This window comes from Salvelinus namaycush, chromosome 2, assembly GCF_016432855.1.
Source record: "Salvelinus namaycush isolate Seneca chromosome 2, SaNama_1.0, whole genome shotgun sequence".
NCBI lineage: Eukaryota > Metazoa > Chordata > Actinopteri > Salmoniformes > Salmonidae > Salvelinus > Salvelinus namaycush.
The window spans coordinates 51,528,127-51,547,516 of record NC_052308.1 but is presented as its reverse complement, the minus strand read 5'-3'; the positions used below and the strand labels follow the sequence as shown (position 1 = coordinate 51,547,516).

The 19,390-nt window shown below is 41.4% G+C and overlaps 1 protein-coding gene across 1 annotated transcript in view; it reads left to right on the top strand.

The window, feature by feature from the left end:
* LOC120022137 (cadherin-22-like) overlaps positions 1-17,200 on the top strand; it is a 110,097-nt gene extending 92,897 nt beyond the window's left edge. The window contains exons 8-10 of the mRNA XM_038965990.1: positions 6,668-6,785; positions 9,283-9,534; positions 15,432-17,200. Coding sequence (XP_038821918.1) covers positions 6,668-6,785; positions 9,283-9,534; positions 15,432-15,949 — 888 coding nt within the window. The 3' untranslated portion in view covers positions 15,950-17,200. The remainder of the gene's footprint in view (positions 1-6,667; positions 6,786-9,282; positions 9,535-15,431) is intronic.
* The last annotated feature ends 2,190 nt before the right edge of the window (positions 17,201-19,390 follow it).

The window sequence follows — 19,390 nt, the reverse complement described above, 5'->3', positions numbered from 1 at the left end:
TCTCTATGGTCAGGGCGTGACAGTGAAGCCCTTTGCGACGATTTGGGGTTAATTTATCTTACCTTGACACGACTGAACTTCAGTCTCCCCTCTTAAAGTCTCCCTGGTTGCCCACTGAAGTGGCAGATTACCTTCACAAATGGGAAAGCAAGACACATTCTCTGGACCTTTACCCTGTACCCTGGCCCCAGGGAATATATGCTCGTTTTGGAAAATTCTATCCCTCTTGCTTTTCAAGGGTGTTTCAGATGTAAAGGGTCAGATGGGGTACTGTTAGATAGAAATCTAATTAGGTGATTGTGCTTGAGGGAGCTGCTCAATGAACACACTCTCTCTCATTCAATATGCTTTAATTGAATGAATAAAAAGGTTAATGTTGCCAAAGCAAAGTGATACACACAATTCTGAAATCAACAGTGACATTAATTAAAAATATAGAAAATAGTATGATTTTGTACACCAGCTTCAAACAGCTGAAACAACAATATTTTGGGTTATGGAAAATTCACTACATTACCAAAAGTATGTGGACACCTGATCGTCGCACATCTCATTCCACACTCATGGGCATTAATATGGAGTTGGTCCCCCATTTGCTGCTATAACAGCCGCCACTCTTCTGGGAAGGCTTTCCACTAGATGCTGGGACTTGCTTGCATTCAGCCACAAGAGCAATAGTGTGGTCGGGCACTGATGTTGGGAGATTAGGCCTGGCTCGCAATCGGCGTTCCAATGTATCCCAAAGGTGTTCAATGGGGTTGAGGTCAGGCTCTATGCGGGCCAGTCAAGTTCTTTCACACTGATTTCGACAAACCATTTCTGTATGCACCTCCCTTTGTGCACGGGGGCATTTTCATGCTGAAACAGGAACGGGCCTTCCCCAAACTGTTGACACCAAGTTGGAAACACAGTATGGTCTAGAATGTAATTGTATGCTGTTGTGTTAAGATTTCCCTTCACTAGAACTAAGGGGCCTAGCCCAAACCATAAAAAAACATCCCCAGACCATTATTCCTCCTCCACCAAACTTTACAGTTGGAACTATCCATTGGGGTAGGTAATGTTTTCCTGGCATCCGCCTAACTCAGATTCGTCCGTCGGATTGTCAAATGGTGAAACGTGATTCATCACTCCAGAGAATGCATTGCCGATGCTTGGCATTGCTCATGGTGATCTTAGGCTTGTGTGCGGCTATGGAAACCCATTTCATGAAGCTCCCGACGAACAGTTCTTGTGCTGACGTTGCTTCCAGAGGCAGTTTGGAACTCGGCAGTGAGTGTTGCAACCGAGAACAGAAGATTTTTACACGCTACGCGCTTCAGCACTCGGCGGTCCCATTCTGTGAGCTTGTGTGACCTACCACTTCGTGGCTGAGGCGTTGTTGTTCCTAGACGTTTCCACTTCACAATAACAGCACTTATCGTTGACCGGGGCAGCTCTAGCAGGGCAGAAATTTGACGAACTGACTTGTTGGAAAGGTGGCATCCTATGACAGTGCCACGTTAAAAGTCACTGAGCTCTTCAGTAAGGCCATTCTACTGTCAATGTTTGTCAATATGGAGATTGCATTGCTGTGTGCTCGATTTTTCACACCTGTCAGCACGGGTGTGGCTGAAATAGCCGAATCCACGAATTTGAAGGTGTGTCGACATACTGTAGCTAGATGGAATCTCTCTAATATACTGCCCAACTAACCGTTTGACTCCAATGCTTCCCACAGTTCGGTCAAGAAGGCTGGATGTCCTTTGGGTGGTGAACCATTATTGATACACACTGGAAACTGTTGAGTGTTAAAAACCCAGCAGCGTTGCAGTTTTTGACATAGTCAAACCGGAACGCCTGGCATCTACTACCATACCTCGTTCAAAGGCATTTAAATATTTTGTCTTTTGCCATTCATACTCTGAATGGCACACATACACCATCATGTCTCAATTGTCCCAAGGCTTAAAAATCCTTATTTAACTTCCCCTTCATTTTATTTACATTTTTTTATTTCACCTTTATTTAGCCAGGTAGGCAAGTTGAGAACAAGTTCTCATTAACAACTGCAACCTGGCCAAGAATAAAGCAAAGCAGTTCGACACATACAACAACACAGAGTTACACATGGAATAAACAAAACATACAGTCAATAATACAGTTGAAGAAAATCTATATACAGTGTGTGCAAATGATGTAAGAAAAGGGAGGTAAGGCAATAAATAGGCCATGGTGGCGAAGTAATTACAATATACCAATTAGACACTAGATCAAATCAAATCAAATGTATTTATATAGCCCTTCTTACATCAGCTGATATCTCAAAGTGCTGTACAGAAACCCAGCCTAAAACCCCAAACAGCAAGCAATGCAGGTGTAGAAGCACGGTGGCTAGGAAAAACTCCCTAGAAAGGCCAAAACCTAGGAAGAAACCTAGAGAGGAACCAGGCTATGAGGGGTGGCCAGTCCTCTTCTGGCTGTGCCGGGTGGAGATTATAACAGAACATGGCCAAGATGTTCAAATGTTCATAAATGACCAGCATGATCAAATAATAATAATTACAGTAGTTGTCGAGGGTGCAGCAAGTCAGCACCTCAGGAGTAAATGTCAGTTGGCTTTCCATAGCCGATCATTAAGAGTATCTCTACCGCTCCTGCTGTCTCAAGAGAGTTGAAAACAGCAGGTCTGAGACAGGTAACACGTCCGGTGAACAGGTCAGGGTTCCATAGCCGCAGGCAGAACAGTTGTGAATGATGTGTGAATAAGTGAATGATGTGCAGAAGATGAATGTGCAAGTAGAGATACAGGGGTGCAAAGGAGCAAGATAAATAAATAAATAAATACAGTATAGGGATGAGGTAGTTGGATGGGCTATTTACAGATGGGCTTTGTAAAGGTGCAGTAATCTGTGAGCTGCTCAGACAGCTGGTGCTTATTGCTAGTGAGGGAGATATGAGTCTCCAGCTTCAATGATTTTTGCAATTCATTCCAGTCATTGGCAGCAGAGAACTGGAAGGAAAGGTGGCCAAAAGAGGAATTGGCTTTGGGGGTGACTAGAGAGATATACCTGCTGAAGAGCGTGCTACAGGTGGGTGCTGCTATGGTGACCAGTGAGCTGAGATAAGGCGGGGCCTTACCTATTAGAGACTTGTGGATGACCTGAAGCCAGTAGGTTTGTCAACGAGTATGAAGCGAGGGCCAGCCTACGAGAGCGTACAGGTCGCAGTGGTGGGTAGTATATGGGGCTTTGGTGAAAAAACGGATGGCACTGTGATAGACGGCATCCAATTTGTTGAGTAGAGTGTTGGGAGCTATTTTGTAAATGACATCGCCAAAGTCGAGGATCGGTAGGATGGTCAGTTTTACGAGGGTATGTTTGGCAGCATGAGTGAAGGATGCTTTGTTGCAAAATAGGAAGCCAATTCTAGATTTAATTTTGGATTGGAGATGCTTAATGTGAGTCTGGAAGGAGAGTTTACAGTCTAACCAGACAACTAGGTATTTGTGGTTGTCCACATATTCTAAGTCAGAACCGTGCAGAGTAGTGATGCTGGGCGGGCGGGCAGGTGTGGGCAGCGATCGGTTGAAGAGCATGCATTTAGTTTTACTTGCATTTAAGAGCAGTTGGAGGCCGCGGAAGGAGAGTTGTATGGCATTGAAGCTTGTCTGGAGGTTAGTTAACACATTGTTCAAAGAAGGACCAGAAGTATACAGAATGGTGTCGTCTGCGTAGAGGTGGATCAAAGAATCACCAGCAGCAAGAATTCTTTCATCTGCATTGATTGAAGTGGATTTAACAGTGACATCAATAAGGGATCATAGCTTTCATCTGGATTCACCTGGTCAGTCTATGGATTCACCTGGTCAGTCTTTTTCATAGAAAAAGCAGGTATTCCTAATGTTTTTTTCACTCAGTGTATATTAACTTCTTATGGCTGCAGCCCGACGTCGGTACACTTATGACAACAGCCAGCTCAAAGTGCAGGGCGCGAAATTCAAAATATATATTTTTTAAATATTTAACTTTCACACATTAACAAGTCCAATACAGCATATGAAAGGTACACATCTTGTGAATCCAGCCAACATGTCCGATTTTAAAAATGTTTTACAGGGAAGACACAATATGTAAATCTATTAGCTAACCACGTTAGCAAAAGACACCAGTTTTTTTACTCCATCAGTTTTTTACTCCATCAGTAGCTATCACAAATTCGACCAAATAAAGATATAAATAGCCACTAACCAAGAAACAACTTCATCAGATGACAGTCTGATAACATATTTATTGTATAGCATATGTTTTGTTAGAAAAATGTGCATATTTCAGGTATAAATCATAGTTTACATTGCAGCTACAGTCAGAAATTGCACCGAAAGCAGCCATAATAATTACAGGCACCAACGTCAAATACCTAATTAATCATCATAAAACATTTCTGAAAAATACATAGTGTACAGCAAATGAAAGACAGGCATCTTGTGATTCCAGCCAATATTTCCGATTTATTAAGTGTTTTACAGCGGAAAAAAAATGTAGCGTTATATTAGCTTAGCACAATAGCCAGAAACACTTGGGCGCCGGCGACTACGACAGATATATGAAATAACATCATAAAATGGGTCTTACTTTTGCTGATCTTTCATCAGAATGTTGGACAAGGTGTCCTTTGTCCAGAACAGTCGTTGTTTGGATTCAGAACGGCAACTTTCCCTCTTCATTTAGCAAGCGCGCTAGCCGGGTGGCACGACACTCTCCATGTCAACAAACGGAAGAGAACGGAACACGGCAAAACTCCCGAAGAAATTTCTATAATCTGATGAAACTATATTGAAAAAACATACTTTACGATGGTATGGAGACATGTATCAAATAAAATCGAAGCCGGAGATTGTAGTCACCTATTACGGCAGCTAAACAAAAGGCAATCCCACTGTCCACCTCGCGCTCTTCAGAGTACCGAAAATGGTGGACACGTCATTCCAAGATGATGTGTTCCATCTCAGACCAAGATAATCACCTCATTTCTTCTCTCACAGCCTCTTGACACCCAGAGGAAGGTGTATGACGTGCATGTATACTAATAGGTCTTGTGCCCATTTATAGGCAGGAAGAAGAACAGAGCATCGATTTCAGACATTCCACTTCCTGGTCAGGAAATGTGCTGCAGAATGAGTTCTGTTTCTCTCAGAGAAATAATTCAAACGGTTTTAGAAACTAGAGAGTGTTTTCTATCCAATAGTAATAATAATATGCATATTGTACGAGCAAGAATTGAGTACGAGGCCGTTTGAAATGGACACATTTTATCTGGCTACTCAATACTGCCCCTTGCAGCCCAAACAGGTTAAGGATTAGCCCCTTTTTTTTAAATTTTTGCCTAAAATGACATACCCAAATCTAACTGCTTGTAGCTCAGGTCCTGAAGCAAGGATATGCATATTATTGGTACCATTTGAAAGGAAACACTTTGAAGTTTATAGAATTGTGAAAGGAATGTAGTAGAATATACCACAATAGATTTGGTAAAAGATAATACAAAGAAAAAATGAATAGTTCATTTGTAATTTTTTTTGTAACATAATCTTAGAAATGCAAGAGAATGGTCATAATGTATTATTCCAGCCCAGGTGGAATTGAGATTTTAGCCACTAGATGGCAGCAGTGTATGTGCAACGTTTTAGACGGATCCAATGAACCATTGTATTTATGTTCAAAATGTTGTATCAAGACTGCCCAAATGTGCCTAATTTGTTTATTAATAACTTTATGTTCAAAATGTGCACTCCCCTCCAACAATAGTGTGGTATTATTTCACTGTAATAGCTACTGTAAATTGGTCAGTACAGTTAGATTAATAAGATTGTAAGATTTCTGCCAATATCAGATATGTCTATGTCCTGGGAAATGTTGTTGTTACTTACAGCCTCATGCTAATCGCATTAGCCTACGTTAGCTCAACCATCCCGTGGAAGGGACACCGATCCCGAAGAAGTTTTAAAACAACTTGTAACTACTTGATTTATTCCCACAAGACTTATCTTATAGAGAATCTTTCCAAGTCCAGACAAGGGAATCATGTCCTCACACACGGCTCTCCAAATCTTTAGCTTTAATCATCTTTAAAAGTGTTACTGTTAGGAACCATTTGTCTGTGTGTGAACATCGAGAGATGCATGCATATGTGTGTGGATTCCCCTTTACTCTGTGTGTGTGTGTGTGTGTGTGTGTGTGTGTGTGTGTGTGTGTGTGTGTGTGTGTGTGTGTGTGTGTGTGTGTGTGTGTGTGAAATAAATCCAGGACTGTACGAGCCTGTTGACAAGCGTATAATGAGAACTGAATGTTGGATTTTAGGAGGATTGCCTGATGTGTCCCCTTTTATATCAATCCCCCCTTCCCCTCTATAAAGACTATTTTAGATAGTCACTTAATTGAATATCTGCAGCTAATTTGGTAAACCATAAAGTTCCCCATATTTCCCTCCATGTGCTACTCTACTCATCAGTCTGTTGCACACTGATTAAATATGAAAACGTAGCACTTCAATGCTGGCGTCAATGAAATAGAATGAGGACGTATGCATTTTCATTGCGGGGCTGTCTTGAGGTTAAGGGATGGCTGGGATAGGAATGATGGCTCGTGTAAAGTCATCCTCGTGTCTTGATTTCCTTCCTCTCTGGCAGCTCATTCACTCTATCAGCGTGGTGGATAGGGACGAGCCGCAGTTGGGCCACCGCTACTACTTCACCCTGGCACCGGAGGCCACCAACAACCGCCACTTCACCCTGTGGGATGTCAAAGGTAAGAGGTCAACAGTTATAGGTCAGAGGTCATACAGTTGTTACAGAGCGACTCTGAAGGTAATTTTGAGGGATGATACTGGACATCCCCGTGCAATGCCTCAGAGGATCTTTGAGCTGCCCGTGTGTGTGAGTGGAAACTGTTAGAGTATGCTGTGTCATATGTGAAATGAATGAGTCAAACTGTGTAGCATGAAAGGTTATTGACGATACTGTGAAATATGTGTAGCTTGAAAAGTATGTGTCATATGGGCATATGATGCAGTATATGGACATACTGTTCTGCTTAATTAATGTAAGTGCCCCTACATTATGAAACACAATGTAAGGACATCCATTTTCTAGTGGTGACTTTGCAGTGGACCCAAACCTTTTTCTTTTTGTTGTTGTTGCAAAACGCTGACGCCATGGAGCCAAGCGGGATGACATGTTAGCAAGCAAATCCCTCTTTGGAAATGGGTACCTAAGTGGATGTGACGCGTGGCCAAATCAAGATTGATCTGACATGGTGAAAATGTCAGAGGAGCGAGCCAGGGAAATGTCAGAGGAGGCTGTGGCGTGGCCTGGTGTAGCGCAGTCACATGCCTGGGCAGGGGGGCCTGGGTACTGGGAAACACGGGCTCAGCGTCTGCATGAGTCGACTCACCCCTCCGCCCACATACACACACAGACTCACGCGTATACGCAGAGACACAGGAAAACACACAAATGCACATGCATTGACACAGGCTATTTGAACTAATCACGCATGTATATACACACAGACAAACCTATATGCTGGCAGCACACACACACACACATAAATACACACACACACACACACACACACACTATGTGCTCAGCAGTATGCGTGCTCTCACACAGAGACACAGTGGCTCAGACCTTTTATCCTCCCACCTATTTTTTCCACTGTTCTTCACTTTTCATGGACACATTTGTCAACCTGTCAGATTGGATCTGTCACTTTCTCTTTTCACCATCACGGCTTCACATTCCATTTTGTTTTCGAGCTTTGACACATGAAGACAAACAGGCACTTCTTTTCTTTCCTCAAAACTTTTTAGTCATTATTTTTAGAGGTCTGCAAAGCTAATCTTCGCCATTGAAGAAGCAAAGGTCTACAGTTATCGCAAAAGTGACGTCTTGCTTTACTTACTGACTTTATAGTCCCGGTAGGGAAAATGTGTTATAAAGCTTGTAAAATAGGTGTGTTTTTGTTACTGTTAATAAGTCATTTTTTATTTACTAATCTGATTCATGTAAATTAACATGACATTCATTAAAAAAACTACTGCAATAAAACACGCATAATTAGCTTATACATTCCCCTGTCGCCTCATAAAATATCTAAAATAAACTGTTTAGAACGCACTTGTCAACGCACCTATTAGTGCAATGAAATTTCACTTTATTTTCGATGGGTTTAAGATGGTATGGATACTTTCTGGTACTTACCTCAAGTAATTTAACACCATTTGTCATTTTTTTACGCTTTTGTCAATGAATCTCAATGTGAAATTAATATTGAAATGATTAGGTTTAGCCATTTTAGCCATTTCAAGGTGATTATCAAAATGTATGTTTCGGAAAGTTACAATTCAACGACGAGAGAGCCTAAGATTACTGCATCCCTCTTCTGTCCATTCAGAAAGGCATACTTATGAAATAGGATGCAGAGTAAAAGTCAGAGGGACAATGTCACAGACGTTATACTCAGCAAAGTTCCCGTACACAAACAGCCATGGTGATAGGAAGAGTGTACTGCTTGCCTGTGACAGAGAAGTGCTCTAGCTGCATCGTTGACAGTGATATATGCCTCCGGTGATGAATTGTCTAGCGTCTTATATACAAATCCATCCACACTAGATATTCTGACTATATTTGTCAAAGCCTGACGCTGTATGTATTGGATATGTCTCTCTGAGGGGCCGTGCACCAGTTAGGTTTTATTCCTCCACCCCTTGGTTACATTTGACTGAAAAGAATGTGTGATGAATAGACAGTTACAGTTCTTGGTTAGCTAACTAGCGAATTTTTGCCATATTATCATAGACATGGCATCATTCAAAACACCTCAAAACAATGCGTGGTATTAAGAACAAGAGAAAACTAGATGAAACGAGTCACGTACGATTCCCCACATGGCAGCTTCTTGTCAAATACCTATCTGCGCAGAGGCAAATCTATTTCTCAGGTAGCACCTCATTTCTTTATTTATACAGAATTATCTTGTTCTCTGACTTGTCTGCCTGTGTGGGATTTTCAGACTATAAAATTGGAACACTATAATGTACATTGGTATACCGGCAACATGACTATACAGGACGGCAATTCAACCGCCACGTTATGAAGGTCTATGACATAGGCCACTCTAGTATTATCTCATATACAGTATTATATCTCTATGTTACAGATAACCCTGCAGGGACTTGAACCCAGCGATGAAGGTCGATGTATGACATAGGCCACTGGTATAATATTGTATCTCTTTGTTCCAGACAATACTGCGGGAATCCGGACACAGCGCTCAGGCTTCAACCGCCACGAGCAGAACGTCTACCTTCTGCCTATCCTGGTAGTGGATAGCGGGCCTCCCGCCCTGAGCTCCACGGGCACCCTGACCATCCACGTGTGTGGCTGTGACCCGGAGGGCACCATCCAGTCCTGCAATGCCACCGCCTACGCCATTAGCACCTCACTCAGTCCCGGGGCCCTCATAGCCCTACTGGTCTGCATGCTCATACTCATAGGTAAGCATGGAACAAAGTGAAAATTGATCTGAGTTCCTTCAAATTTTGAGCTTGCCTGGCATAAAATAACCACCAGCATAGTCCTAAAAGTGCAGCCCCGTCCATTTGGCACTGTAGGAAATCAAATGCTCAAAGTATTTGGAAAGGAAAAAAAATGTTATTTGAATCTAGGTCTGCAATCATCTGTTTTAGCTCCAAAATAAGTCAGCTCTTGGGTAAAGAAACTATTTAAAACAAACAACACGTTGACCTGTTGGTCTGCTTGTACGGTTTTTTAACAAAATATATTGCACACTTGTTGGGATATTTTTTTTATATTTACTGAGTCACAAATTAATGAAACCGCCCTTCTGGTGAAATAAGTCAACTGTAAAGACACAATCTGGAGATAGGATCAAATTGAAGGATACAGATTTTTCGGGTAACATAGGATTAACTATGTTTACAACTGCCATTAATAAAGGAAAGACATCTGCTCTGGATGATCTGATGGGGGTCTATCAGGAGACAGAACAATGTTTTTGTTTTAAAACAGGAGAGAAGTAGACAAATATATACAGTATAGGGAATACAGGTATAAGTATGTGGCATATATGAGTAAATGGGAATAATTCAAAATAATGTGAATAATACAGTATAGGGACTGTAAAACCAAAGTACAGTCTACATCTACAGCTGTATCCTTCATTCATGAATGTCATGTATCTATGATTTGTTTTCTATTTTCTGTCACAATTTTCCATATTTTTCCTCCAATGAGTGACATTGCAGTCGGGCAACTCTCAACCCCCTTTCGTTAGCTTTTTTCCCCCAAGTGGATAGTACATACAATAGTTGGACTTTAGCGGAGGGGGAGCTGAATGGTGAGAGTGGGAGGCCTAGTAGAAAGACGGTGGGAGGGGGGGGGGCTGCCCCAGCACTCACGTCTCCCTGGAAAGACGCTCTTTAAATAGACAAGGCGTTCCAGACGTTCTCAGATACCAGAATTCACACACACACAACTCTCAGCAGGAGTGCTAGGCGAGAGAAGATTTTGTATTGTCATCTTTGAAAGTTTAATGAGTCGCTTTAAATTCTTGCCTCATCAATACTGGCAAAACGTTCCTATTTTGGCTGCGGTAGAAACGAAAGCAGTGTACGTCGTTGTCAGTTTATTTTTTTTCTTACTTTGCTATAGTTGGGGATGTAGTTATAGTTTCACATCTCGTTTGTTTTGAATGATTGATGAACAGGCTGGGGTTTCAACCCAAATGGCACCCTATTCCAGGGCCCATAGTGCTCTGGTCAAGTTGTGCACTAGAGAATAGGGTGCCATTTGGGATTTACCTTGGGTCATCCAGTATCTCTGAATCAGGGAGGGAGTATTGTTTTTAGGGTAGTTTTGATGTTATTTCTGTATTAACTTAAGCGTAGTAAGCTTCAAAAGGAACCTATATTTTATTAATTGGGGTTTTTACATCACTGCCTGGTATGGCAACTGCTCGGCCTCTGACCGCAAGGCACTACAGAGGGTAGTGCGAACGGCCCAGTACATCACTGGGGCCAAGCTTCCAGCCATCCAGGACCTCTATACCAGGCGGTGTCAGAGGAAGGCCCTACAAATTGTCAAAGACTCCAGCCACCCAAGTCATAGACTGTTCTCTCTGCTACCGCACGGCAAGCGGTACTGGAGCGCCAAATCTAGGTCCAAGAGGCTTCTAAACAGCTTCTACCCCCAAGCTATAAGACTCCTGAACATCTAATAAAATGGATACCCAGACTATTTGCATTGCCCCCCCCTATTTTATATCGCTGCTACTCTCTGTTGTTATCATCTATGCATAGTCACTTTAATAACTCTACTTACATGTTCATATTACCTCAATTACCTCGACTATCCAGTGCCCCTGCACATTGACTCTGTACCGGTACCCCCCTTTATATAGTCTCGCTATTGTTATTTTACTTTACATTGTTGGTTAGGGGCTCGTAAGTAAGAATTTCACTGTAAGGTCTACACATGTTGTATTCGGCGCATGTGACTAATAAAATTTGATTTGATTTGATTTTAAACGCCTTTTGGCACTCAACCAAAACGTTAAGATGATGTACAAACCTGAAGCAGACAAGCAGTGGTTAAAAAGTATTGTGTTTTGTCGTACTATAGCTGTACCACCTCAAAGGGTAATTTAAATTCAGGAATTAAACAGACATTTTAATTCCAGTTTTCCCCAATGCATTTAATTGTCGAATTGGAATATCAGTGTACTTCCTAAATTAACTCAATTGAAATGGCACTTACCCTAAGGCTGCTATCTCAGTAACGTTCCTGTCTTCAAAAACTAGCTGTCCATAAAATTGCCCATTGTTTAGAGGAAAATTAGATATAAAGTATGATGTGGTATATGTTCGGTGAAGCAGGTGGTGAGTAGCCTAAGATGAAATTGAAAAAAACATTGATATCTGTCATCATTAAACTCCTATTTACTGTTTGCAGTGTAATTCTGCCAATACCTTGGCTGATTTTCACCCATTTGAAATGACCGCAGTTCAAGTGATGTCAGATACACACAAATTAATATTGACTGATTGATATTCATTGGTAGAACATGGAAACAACACCTACATTAAGTGGCTAGTGCTCCACGCAGCTCTAAGCCCACCGAGGTATTGCCAATTATAGTGGAGCTCCTGGCCTGGTTGAGAGCTGAGCTGAGCTGGGCTCAAGGGAATGAGAACGGACAGCGTGTGTTTAACAGCCACCTTGTGTGTTAATGGGCGATATGGATTGGAGCAAAACGACTGACTTCCCTGTGTGTCGGCCTTGACTTCCCAACGATCCACCCACAGAACACACACAAAGAGCGCAAACACACACACACACACACAGCATACACAGAGAGCCTAGACTCACACACAGAACTCACAAACAAAATGACTCCCACCAACTCGCCCGTTGATCTGTTTGTGAGTGTGGTTGGGGGGATAACCCAGCTCTCCGGAGGTACCCAAGCACTGTATTAGATTGTGGCATGATGAGCGAAATGAAAACACATTTCTGCCTAATTAGCAACAAACAAACAATCCCTCCATCAGTTAATTTAGTGGGTGACGTGATGAATCCATTTTGGCGCGGCGAGGAATCTGCGCACATCCGTACCAATTACGCCCCATCTGCTGTGATGAACTCCTTGGCTCATGTGGCTAGGCGCAGCCCAAGGGTAAATTGCCCGTCTTGTCAGGACCGCTTATCGGAGCACTCTGTACACAAAGGAGCAGCCACATGTTGACAGGGCAGGTACAACATGTATGCAGGACATACCATAGGCTGTGCATTATGCCTGCATAACATGCAAAATGTAACTTTGGAGATGTGTTATGTTACCGTCGCTGTAACACTGCAAATAACAGTAACATTGAAAGATTGAATTCATATCTCTTTAACAAGAATGAAGCAGCCAATGTATTACCTCTGATTTTCCATTTCCACTAAGATAAAATCATAATACTATACAACACACTGTAGTATCCCCCTCGATCATGTAGTGCTTACTATAGGATGTTGTAGTATACTGTAGAAAACTATACTACAAACTGTAGTATTCCTTGATCATGTAGTGTTTACTTTGGAACATTGTTGTATACTGTGTAGAATACTATACTACACACTGTACTAACTCAAACACGTAGTGCTTACTTTAGAAGTTTTAGATCGATTGGGACTCCTAGCTAGCTTTACTGCTACCTGCTAGCTTTGTCGATGTTGTTTTGATTTGAACGGGCTGTCCTTGGGGAGCTCATGCCAGGAATTTCCTCTAAGGTTCCCCCTCGATCGTGTATTGCTTACTATAGAATTGTGTAGTATACTGTAGAATAATATACTCCACACTGTAGTATCCCTTGAGTGATTGATTGTATTTGACCATTTAAAAACACAATACAACCACAAATTTGGATACGATGAATTTAGAAATTTGTTGAGAATAACTAAAAAGGTTTAATGTATATTTATTGTGGTCCTAGTTCAAACATGTTACACATTTACAACTAACTCACATGAAAAAATACTATAGTATACTATGGTCTAAATACTGTATTATTACTATATTTATATACTATAGTATTTAATGTAGTGTTTTTGCGGATATGACTATAGCATACTATAGTATTCACTGTAGATTTTTTGCAGACTTTACTGTAGTATTTACTGTAGTGTTTTTGCAGGCATGAATGTTGTATATAGTATTAACTGTAAGACAAGCATACCCATAACATGATGCAGCCACCACCATGCTTGAAAATAGAAATGGGTACACAGTGGTGTGTTGTGTTGGATTTGCCCCAAACATGACACTCTATTTTCAATAAATGACATAAAGGTCATTTATTTGACATTTTTTGTAGTTTCACTTCATTGCTTGGGTGTATTGATACTCCATCCAAAATTGAATTAATAACTTCATCATGTTCAAAGGGATATTCAATGAATACTTATTGGCTCAAGACATTTCAGCTTTTCCTTGTTAATTATTTTGTAAAACTTTCTAAAAACATAATTCCACTTTCACAATATGGGGTATTTATTGTAGGCCAGTGACACAAAATCTCAAATTAACCATTTAAAATTCACGCTGTAATACAACAAAATGTGGAAAAAGTCAAGGGGTGTGAATAGTATCTGAATGCACTGTTAATGAAAGTCATTAGCGAGCTGACCCCCTGATGGCCATCATCACATGCAGGATTAGTCTATGTTCAACGATGGAGGTGATAGCATATCAACCCCATGCCGCGTGGAACGGTAATGGCTTCAATCCCAATTATAATAGTAATGGTAATAGTAGTGACATACATATTAATTGTCATATTACTCCAAAATAGTCATGATCTACATTGTTTGAATATTCATGTCGTCATTATATTTTTATTTCCACATTTGATGAAGACTAGATTAGTGAAGATTAGTTTTGTTGTCATAGCGCTGACATTTAGTTTGGTAAGTGGTAGACAGGAAGTTTTAATTAATTAATCAATCGGAGCCCCTCCGGAATAACCATATGTCTGGAGAAGGGTGGCTACAGCTAAATGGTAGTTTTCTAATCAGGCAGTAATTAAAATAAGTAAGCTTGGATTAAAGCCCTGATTGATTTATTGGGATGGATACAGCTTTTGTTTTTCCTCCGCCTCATTAGACTATTAAGTGATCTATCTCAGTTGTTTTCCTTTTTAATTCAGACTTAATTTTTCTGTCATTAAACCCTCTGTTGGTGGACGCCAAAACAGTAGAGCTCTGCTCTAAATTTCTGTCTGGTTCTAATGCAGCATGTCTCACTTGAATAAGTATTGATGAACCGATCAGCCTCTATTAAGCATTTGAAAACATATTTCTGGGCGAGCAATTAGGAATTTTGCTTCGGGCACCGGTGGAGAATCAATGCCCATGCATTGGAAATGTTACCCTTCATTATTTAAGCTTCAATTTGCTGTCTTTTTTGGGGTGAAATCAAAATTGGAAAACCAGAGATGGAAAAGGAAAGGGCAAACTTTGTGCTAATAAATACAAAAAAGGCTGTTGTAATTTCATTAGCCACCCACCATTTGCACAATCCAATATTCTTCATTCATCTTGTGTTATTCCCCTTTGTGCTTGAGAGAATCTTTACAAAAGGGCAGATGTTTTTGTTCATTCGTATAATTCATTAGTCTTCGCTTCATGACGTGAAATTACTCTCTACCAGCTACTCTCTGAGAGTTTCTCCAAATGTTCACTGGCAACTCCAGATAATAATCCAGAGCTTTGGCTCACAACTTCTGCACAGCACAGACACACTTCCTAGGCTCTGACTTCCCCACTGTTGATGCGGCTAATCCCTAAACCCCTTAATCCCTAATCCCATGCTCTTTCTCCACCTCTGCAGTCCTGGTGCTGCTAATCCTGACCCTGAAGCGCCACCGCAAGGGCCAGAGCATGTCGGAGGATGAGGAGGACATGCGCGACAATGTCATCAAGTACAACGACGAGGGTGGCGGCGAGCAGGACACGCAGGCCTACGACATGAGTACCCTGCGCAATCTCTTTGACTTTCCAGAGGCCAAGAGTGGCTCGTCCGAGTCAGGCCCTGACCTACGCACGCTGCCCCAGTGGATTCAGGGGCGGATGAGTGGTGACGGCGGGGCGGCCGACTTCTCCCTCTTCAAGGGCTACATCCGCAAGAAGGTGGAGCAGACAGATGGCGACTTGTCGGTGCCGCCGTACGACTCATTCCAGACGTACGCCTTCGAGGGAAACAGCTCGCCGGCCCTCTCTCTCAGCTCCATCCACACCCTGTCCACCACATCCGAGCAGGATTTCTCCTACCTCAGCGACTGGGGGCCGCGCTTCAGGCAACTGGCGGGATACTATGCCCCGGGACATCCTGAGGAAGACGGCTCCTAGCGGTGTCCTCGGCCCAGACCCTTTCTCCTTTTCCATCCCCAGCACTGTATCAAGAGCCCAGTGTCAAAACTGTCCTAAAAAGCACTCCTCCAACTCCTTCAGAGCAACAGAACTGAATCCCAGTCAGTGTGAGTCGGAAATCAATTTGGTCAACAACAAAAAATATTTTTTCGAAACTTCAAGTTTGACTTTTTCAAAGAGAAACATTGAGTTTTCAAACGGTTTGAAACTTCATGGTGAAAGGTGGGCTGATTAAATGAGGGATTAAAGGAGGTGTTATCCATTCACTATTCCCTTTACAGTAAGGAACAAAGGAGTATGACGTAATACAATATAAGTGGTGCGCCACAGGTTACAATACAATTACATTTTACATTTGTTTCTGGGTATTTTCTGTCTGGAGTCAAAGACTGGTCCATTTTTAGCTTTGTGAATGTGGAGGCTCTGAGGACATTCAGAGAAATGAACGTTATGAAACTCAGCAGGGGGTTAATATGTATATGTGATAAATATGTATTTATTTATGAACAAATATTGATTTATTTATTCCTTTTGTATTTATGTATTTATTTTGTCCATAATCACCGCACCACTTGTATCAATGGACATCCATGAAGGATGATACAGAAATATTTATTATGGTGAAAAAAACTTGAGGAGAGAAGAGCTTCTGTATAAGCACGTAGCAGAGGACTTCACAAAGGTGATATTTGGGTCACAAACAACTACAGTCTTGGAAATATTTGTATTTATTTTTTAGGAACACTTTTGTAAAATAAACGACAAGACTGGAAGACGGAGCGCGACTAAAAAGAAAAGGGTCAGAGAACAAAGGATGAGTCAATTCAGTGCAAAGATTGGTTTTGGTTTGATATGCTTTCACGTTATTGTAAAGATTTCTAAGGTGTTATGAAGGATGTGGAACATTATGTGTTAACTGGGTTTTTGCTTTGCTTTTTCACTGCCATTTAAAAGGCAATAAGGCACAATCCGCACAAGTGATTCAAGACTATACTGTATGAAATGACTGTGTTTTTTTCATGGAGTTGGGTATTTGTTCATTCCAGAATTTGTATGTGTGTCCAACTTGTTTTATATTCCAGAAGATTTGATTACTTTTGTTCTTTTGAGTCTATTTCACAGGGTGGATGAATATGTGGGGTGACAGGTACAGAAATAAGGGATGAGTAGATGAAATTCCTCCACCCAGTATCCAGAACCTATTTAATGTTGATCTTAAACTTGCAAATGTATGGAAAATAAAATCAATAAATATTTAATGATTTGTTTTGTAAAAAGACTGATGGCTTTTTCTCCACATTGTAAAAACTGAGATCTTTATGATCTAATGGATGTATTACATCTTATCTTACTAAGTCAATGTTTGAGAGTCACTACAGTATTGCTAGGATACAGTTTTATCTTATCGTAGTTGATCCAATACAGTGAAACTACCCTCATGATTACGGTGTGATGACACTTGTTTACTGAAGACTTGTTTCTTTTCAGGGAGCAATAATCCTGCATCCAGGAAGTGAATTGTGTAGCTTGGTTCAACTACAGTACAGTCAGAATGTGTAGGTATAATTACTGCCGAGGATGGCTAGATGCAGATGAAGGGAATTCAGAGTATCTCCCTACTCCCAAGCCCTTTAATTGTCATGGTCACCTGAGGACACTGTCGCATATGGAGTTCAGTCTCATCTTTGTGGTCTGTGGTGGTGGCCAAGGTGGCCCACTCATAACATTTCTGGTTATGCTTCAAATGAGTTGGAGGTTCATGGTGAGCTCAAAGTTCACTTTTCATATTCAAGTGTTGAGTCTGGACATTGGAAAGCGTTGGACAGTGTACATTCAGCTGACAGATCCCTATCCCTAATCTTAAACTTAACACTTATCCTAACACCACACTTAACCCTAATTGTAAACGTGATCCTAATCTTAACCCTGAACTTAACCAATACCTATTTTACCTTAAACTAATCACAATCTCATGGCTGAATATCCACTTCCAAAATGCAATATATGTCTTTATTTCAAGGTCATTTTGATCAGTAAATATAATTATGATAATCAAATCTTCGGCTTGACTGTGGGCCAGAAGTATACTGAACAAAAATATAAACCAACATGTTAAGTGTTGGTCTTATGTGTTACAGGTTTTGGTTTTTCCATTTATGGTTGGAGTTTTAGCACGTTAGCACGTAGGGTGCACCAATTTGTGTCACCTTGTTAGTCGGTATGTGTTACATCTGTGCTGGTTGCTATCTCATTAGTGGGAAGGGGTTCCACCTGTGCTGGCCCAGGTGCTATTTAATAATGGCTGGTCCAGTGCTCCAGTTGTTTTGAGAGATGTGGAGTGTTAACACCTTTAGTTGGCGCTCCCCATTTGATATCAAAAAGTACAATCCTTGATTTGATCTGATCTTCCCTGTTTTTGGTTTGCTCCACTTTTTGGTTTGCTTGCTGTCTAAGTTTGGTGTAGGTTTTTCTTTTGTTTGCCTCCTTAGTGGGTAAATTTAGTATGAGCTCATGGTGGGTGTCTTAGGTCCCAGTTGTTGCTGTGCAACTTTCAGTGGAGACCCCTATAGGAGTCTTTCAGAACTCCTCCTAAAACCCTACCTTTTTTGTTTTGGTTGTCAGTGACTCTTTGTTAGTTCCCCCTTCTGTTAGTGACGTTATTTCGTTTTCTTGCTGGGAAACAAAACACGTGTTTCATGAGCAGAAATAAAAGATCCCAGAAATGTTCTATATGCACAAAATATTGTTTCTCTATTTTGTGCACAAATTTGTTTACATCCATGTTTGTGAGCATTTCTCCTTTGCCAAAAGAATCCATCCACCTGACAGGTGTGGCATATCAATAAGCTGATTAAACAGTATAATCATTACACAGGTGCAGCTTGTGCTGGGGACAATAAAAGGTCACTCTAAAATGTGCAGTTTTGTCAACACAATGCCACAGATGCTTTGAGGGAGCGTGCAATTGGCATGCTGACTCCAGGAATGTCCACCAAAGCTGTTGCCAGATAATTGAATGTTCATTTCTCTACCATAAGCCACCCCCAGCGTTGTTTTAGAGAATTTGGCAGTACAACTGCAGACCATGTGTAACGCCTGCCCAGGACCTCCACATCCGGCTTTTTAATCTGCGGGATCGTCTGAGACCAGCCACCCGGACAGCTGATGAATCTGCGAGTTTGCACAACCAAAGATTTTCTGCACAAACTGTCAGAAAGCGTCTCAGGGAAGCTCATCTGCGTGCTTGTTGTCCTCACTAGGGTCTTGACCTGACTGCAGTTCAGTGTCGTAACCGCCTTCAGTGGGCAAATGCTCACCTTCGATGGCTGCTGGAGAAGTGTGCTCTTCATGGATTCATCTCGGTTTCAACTGTACTGGGAAGATGGCATTGTGTGGGCGAGCGGTTTGCTGATGTCAGAG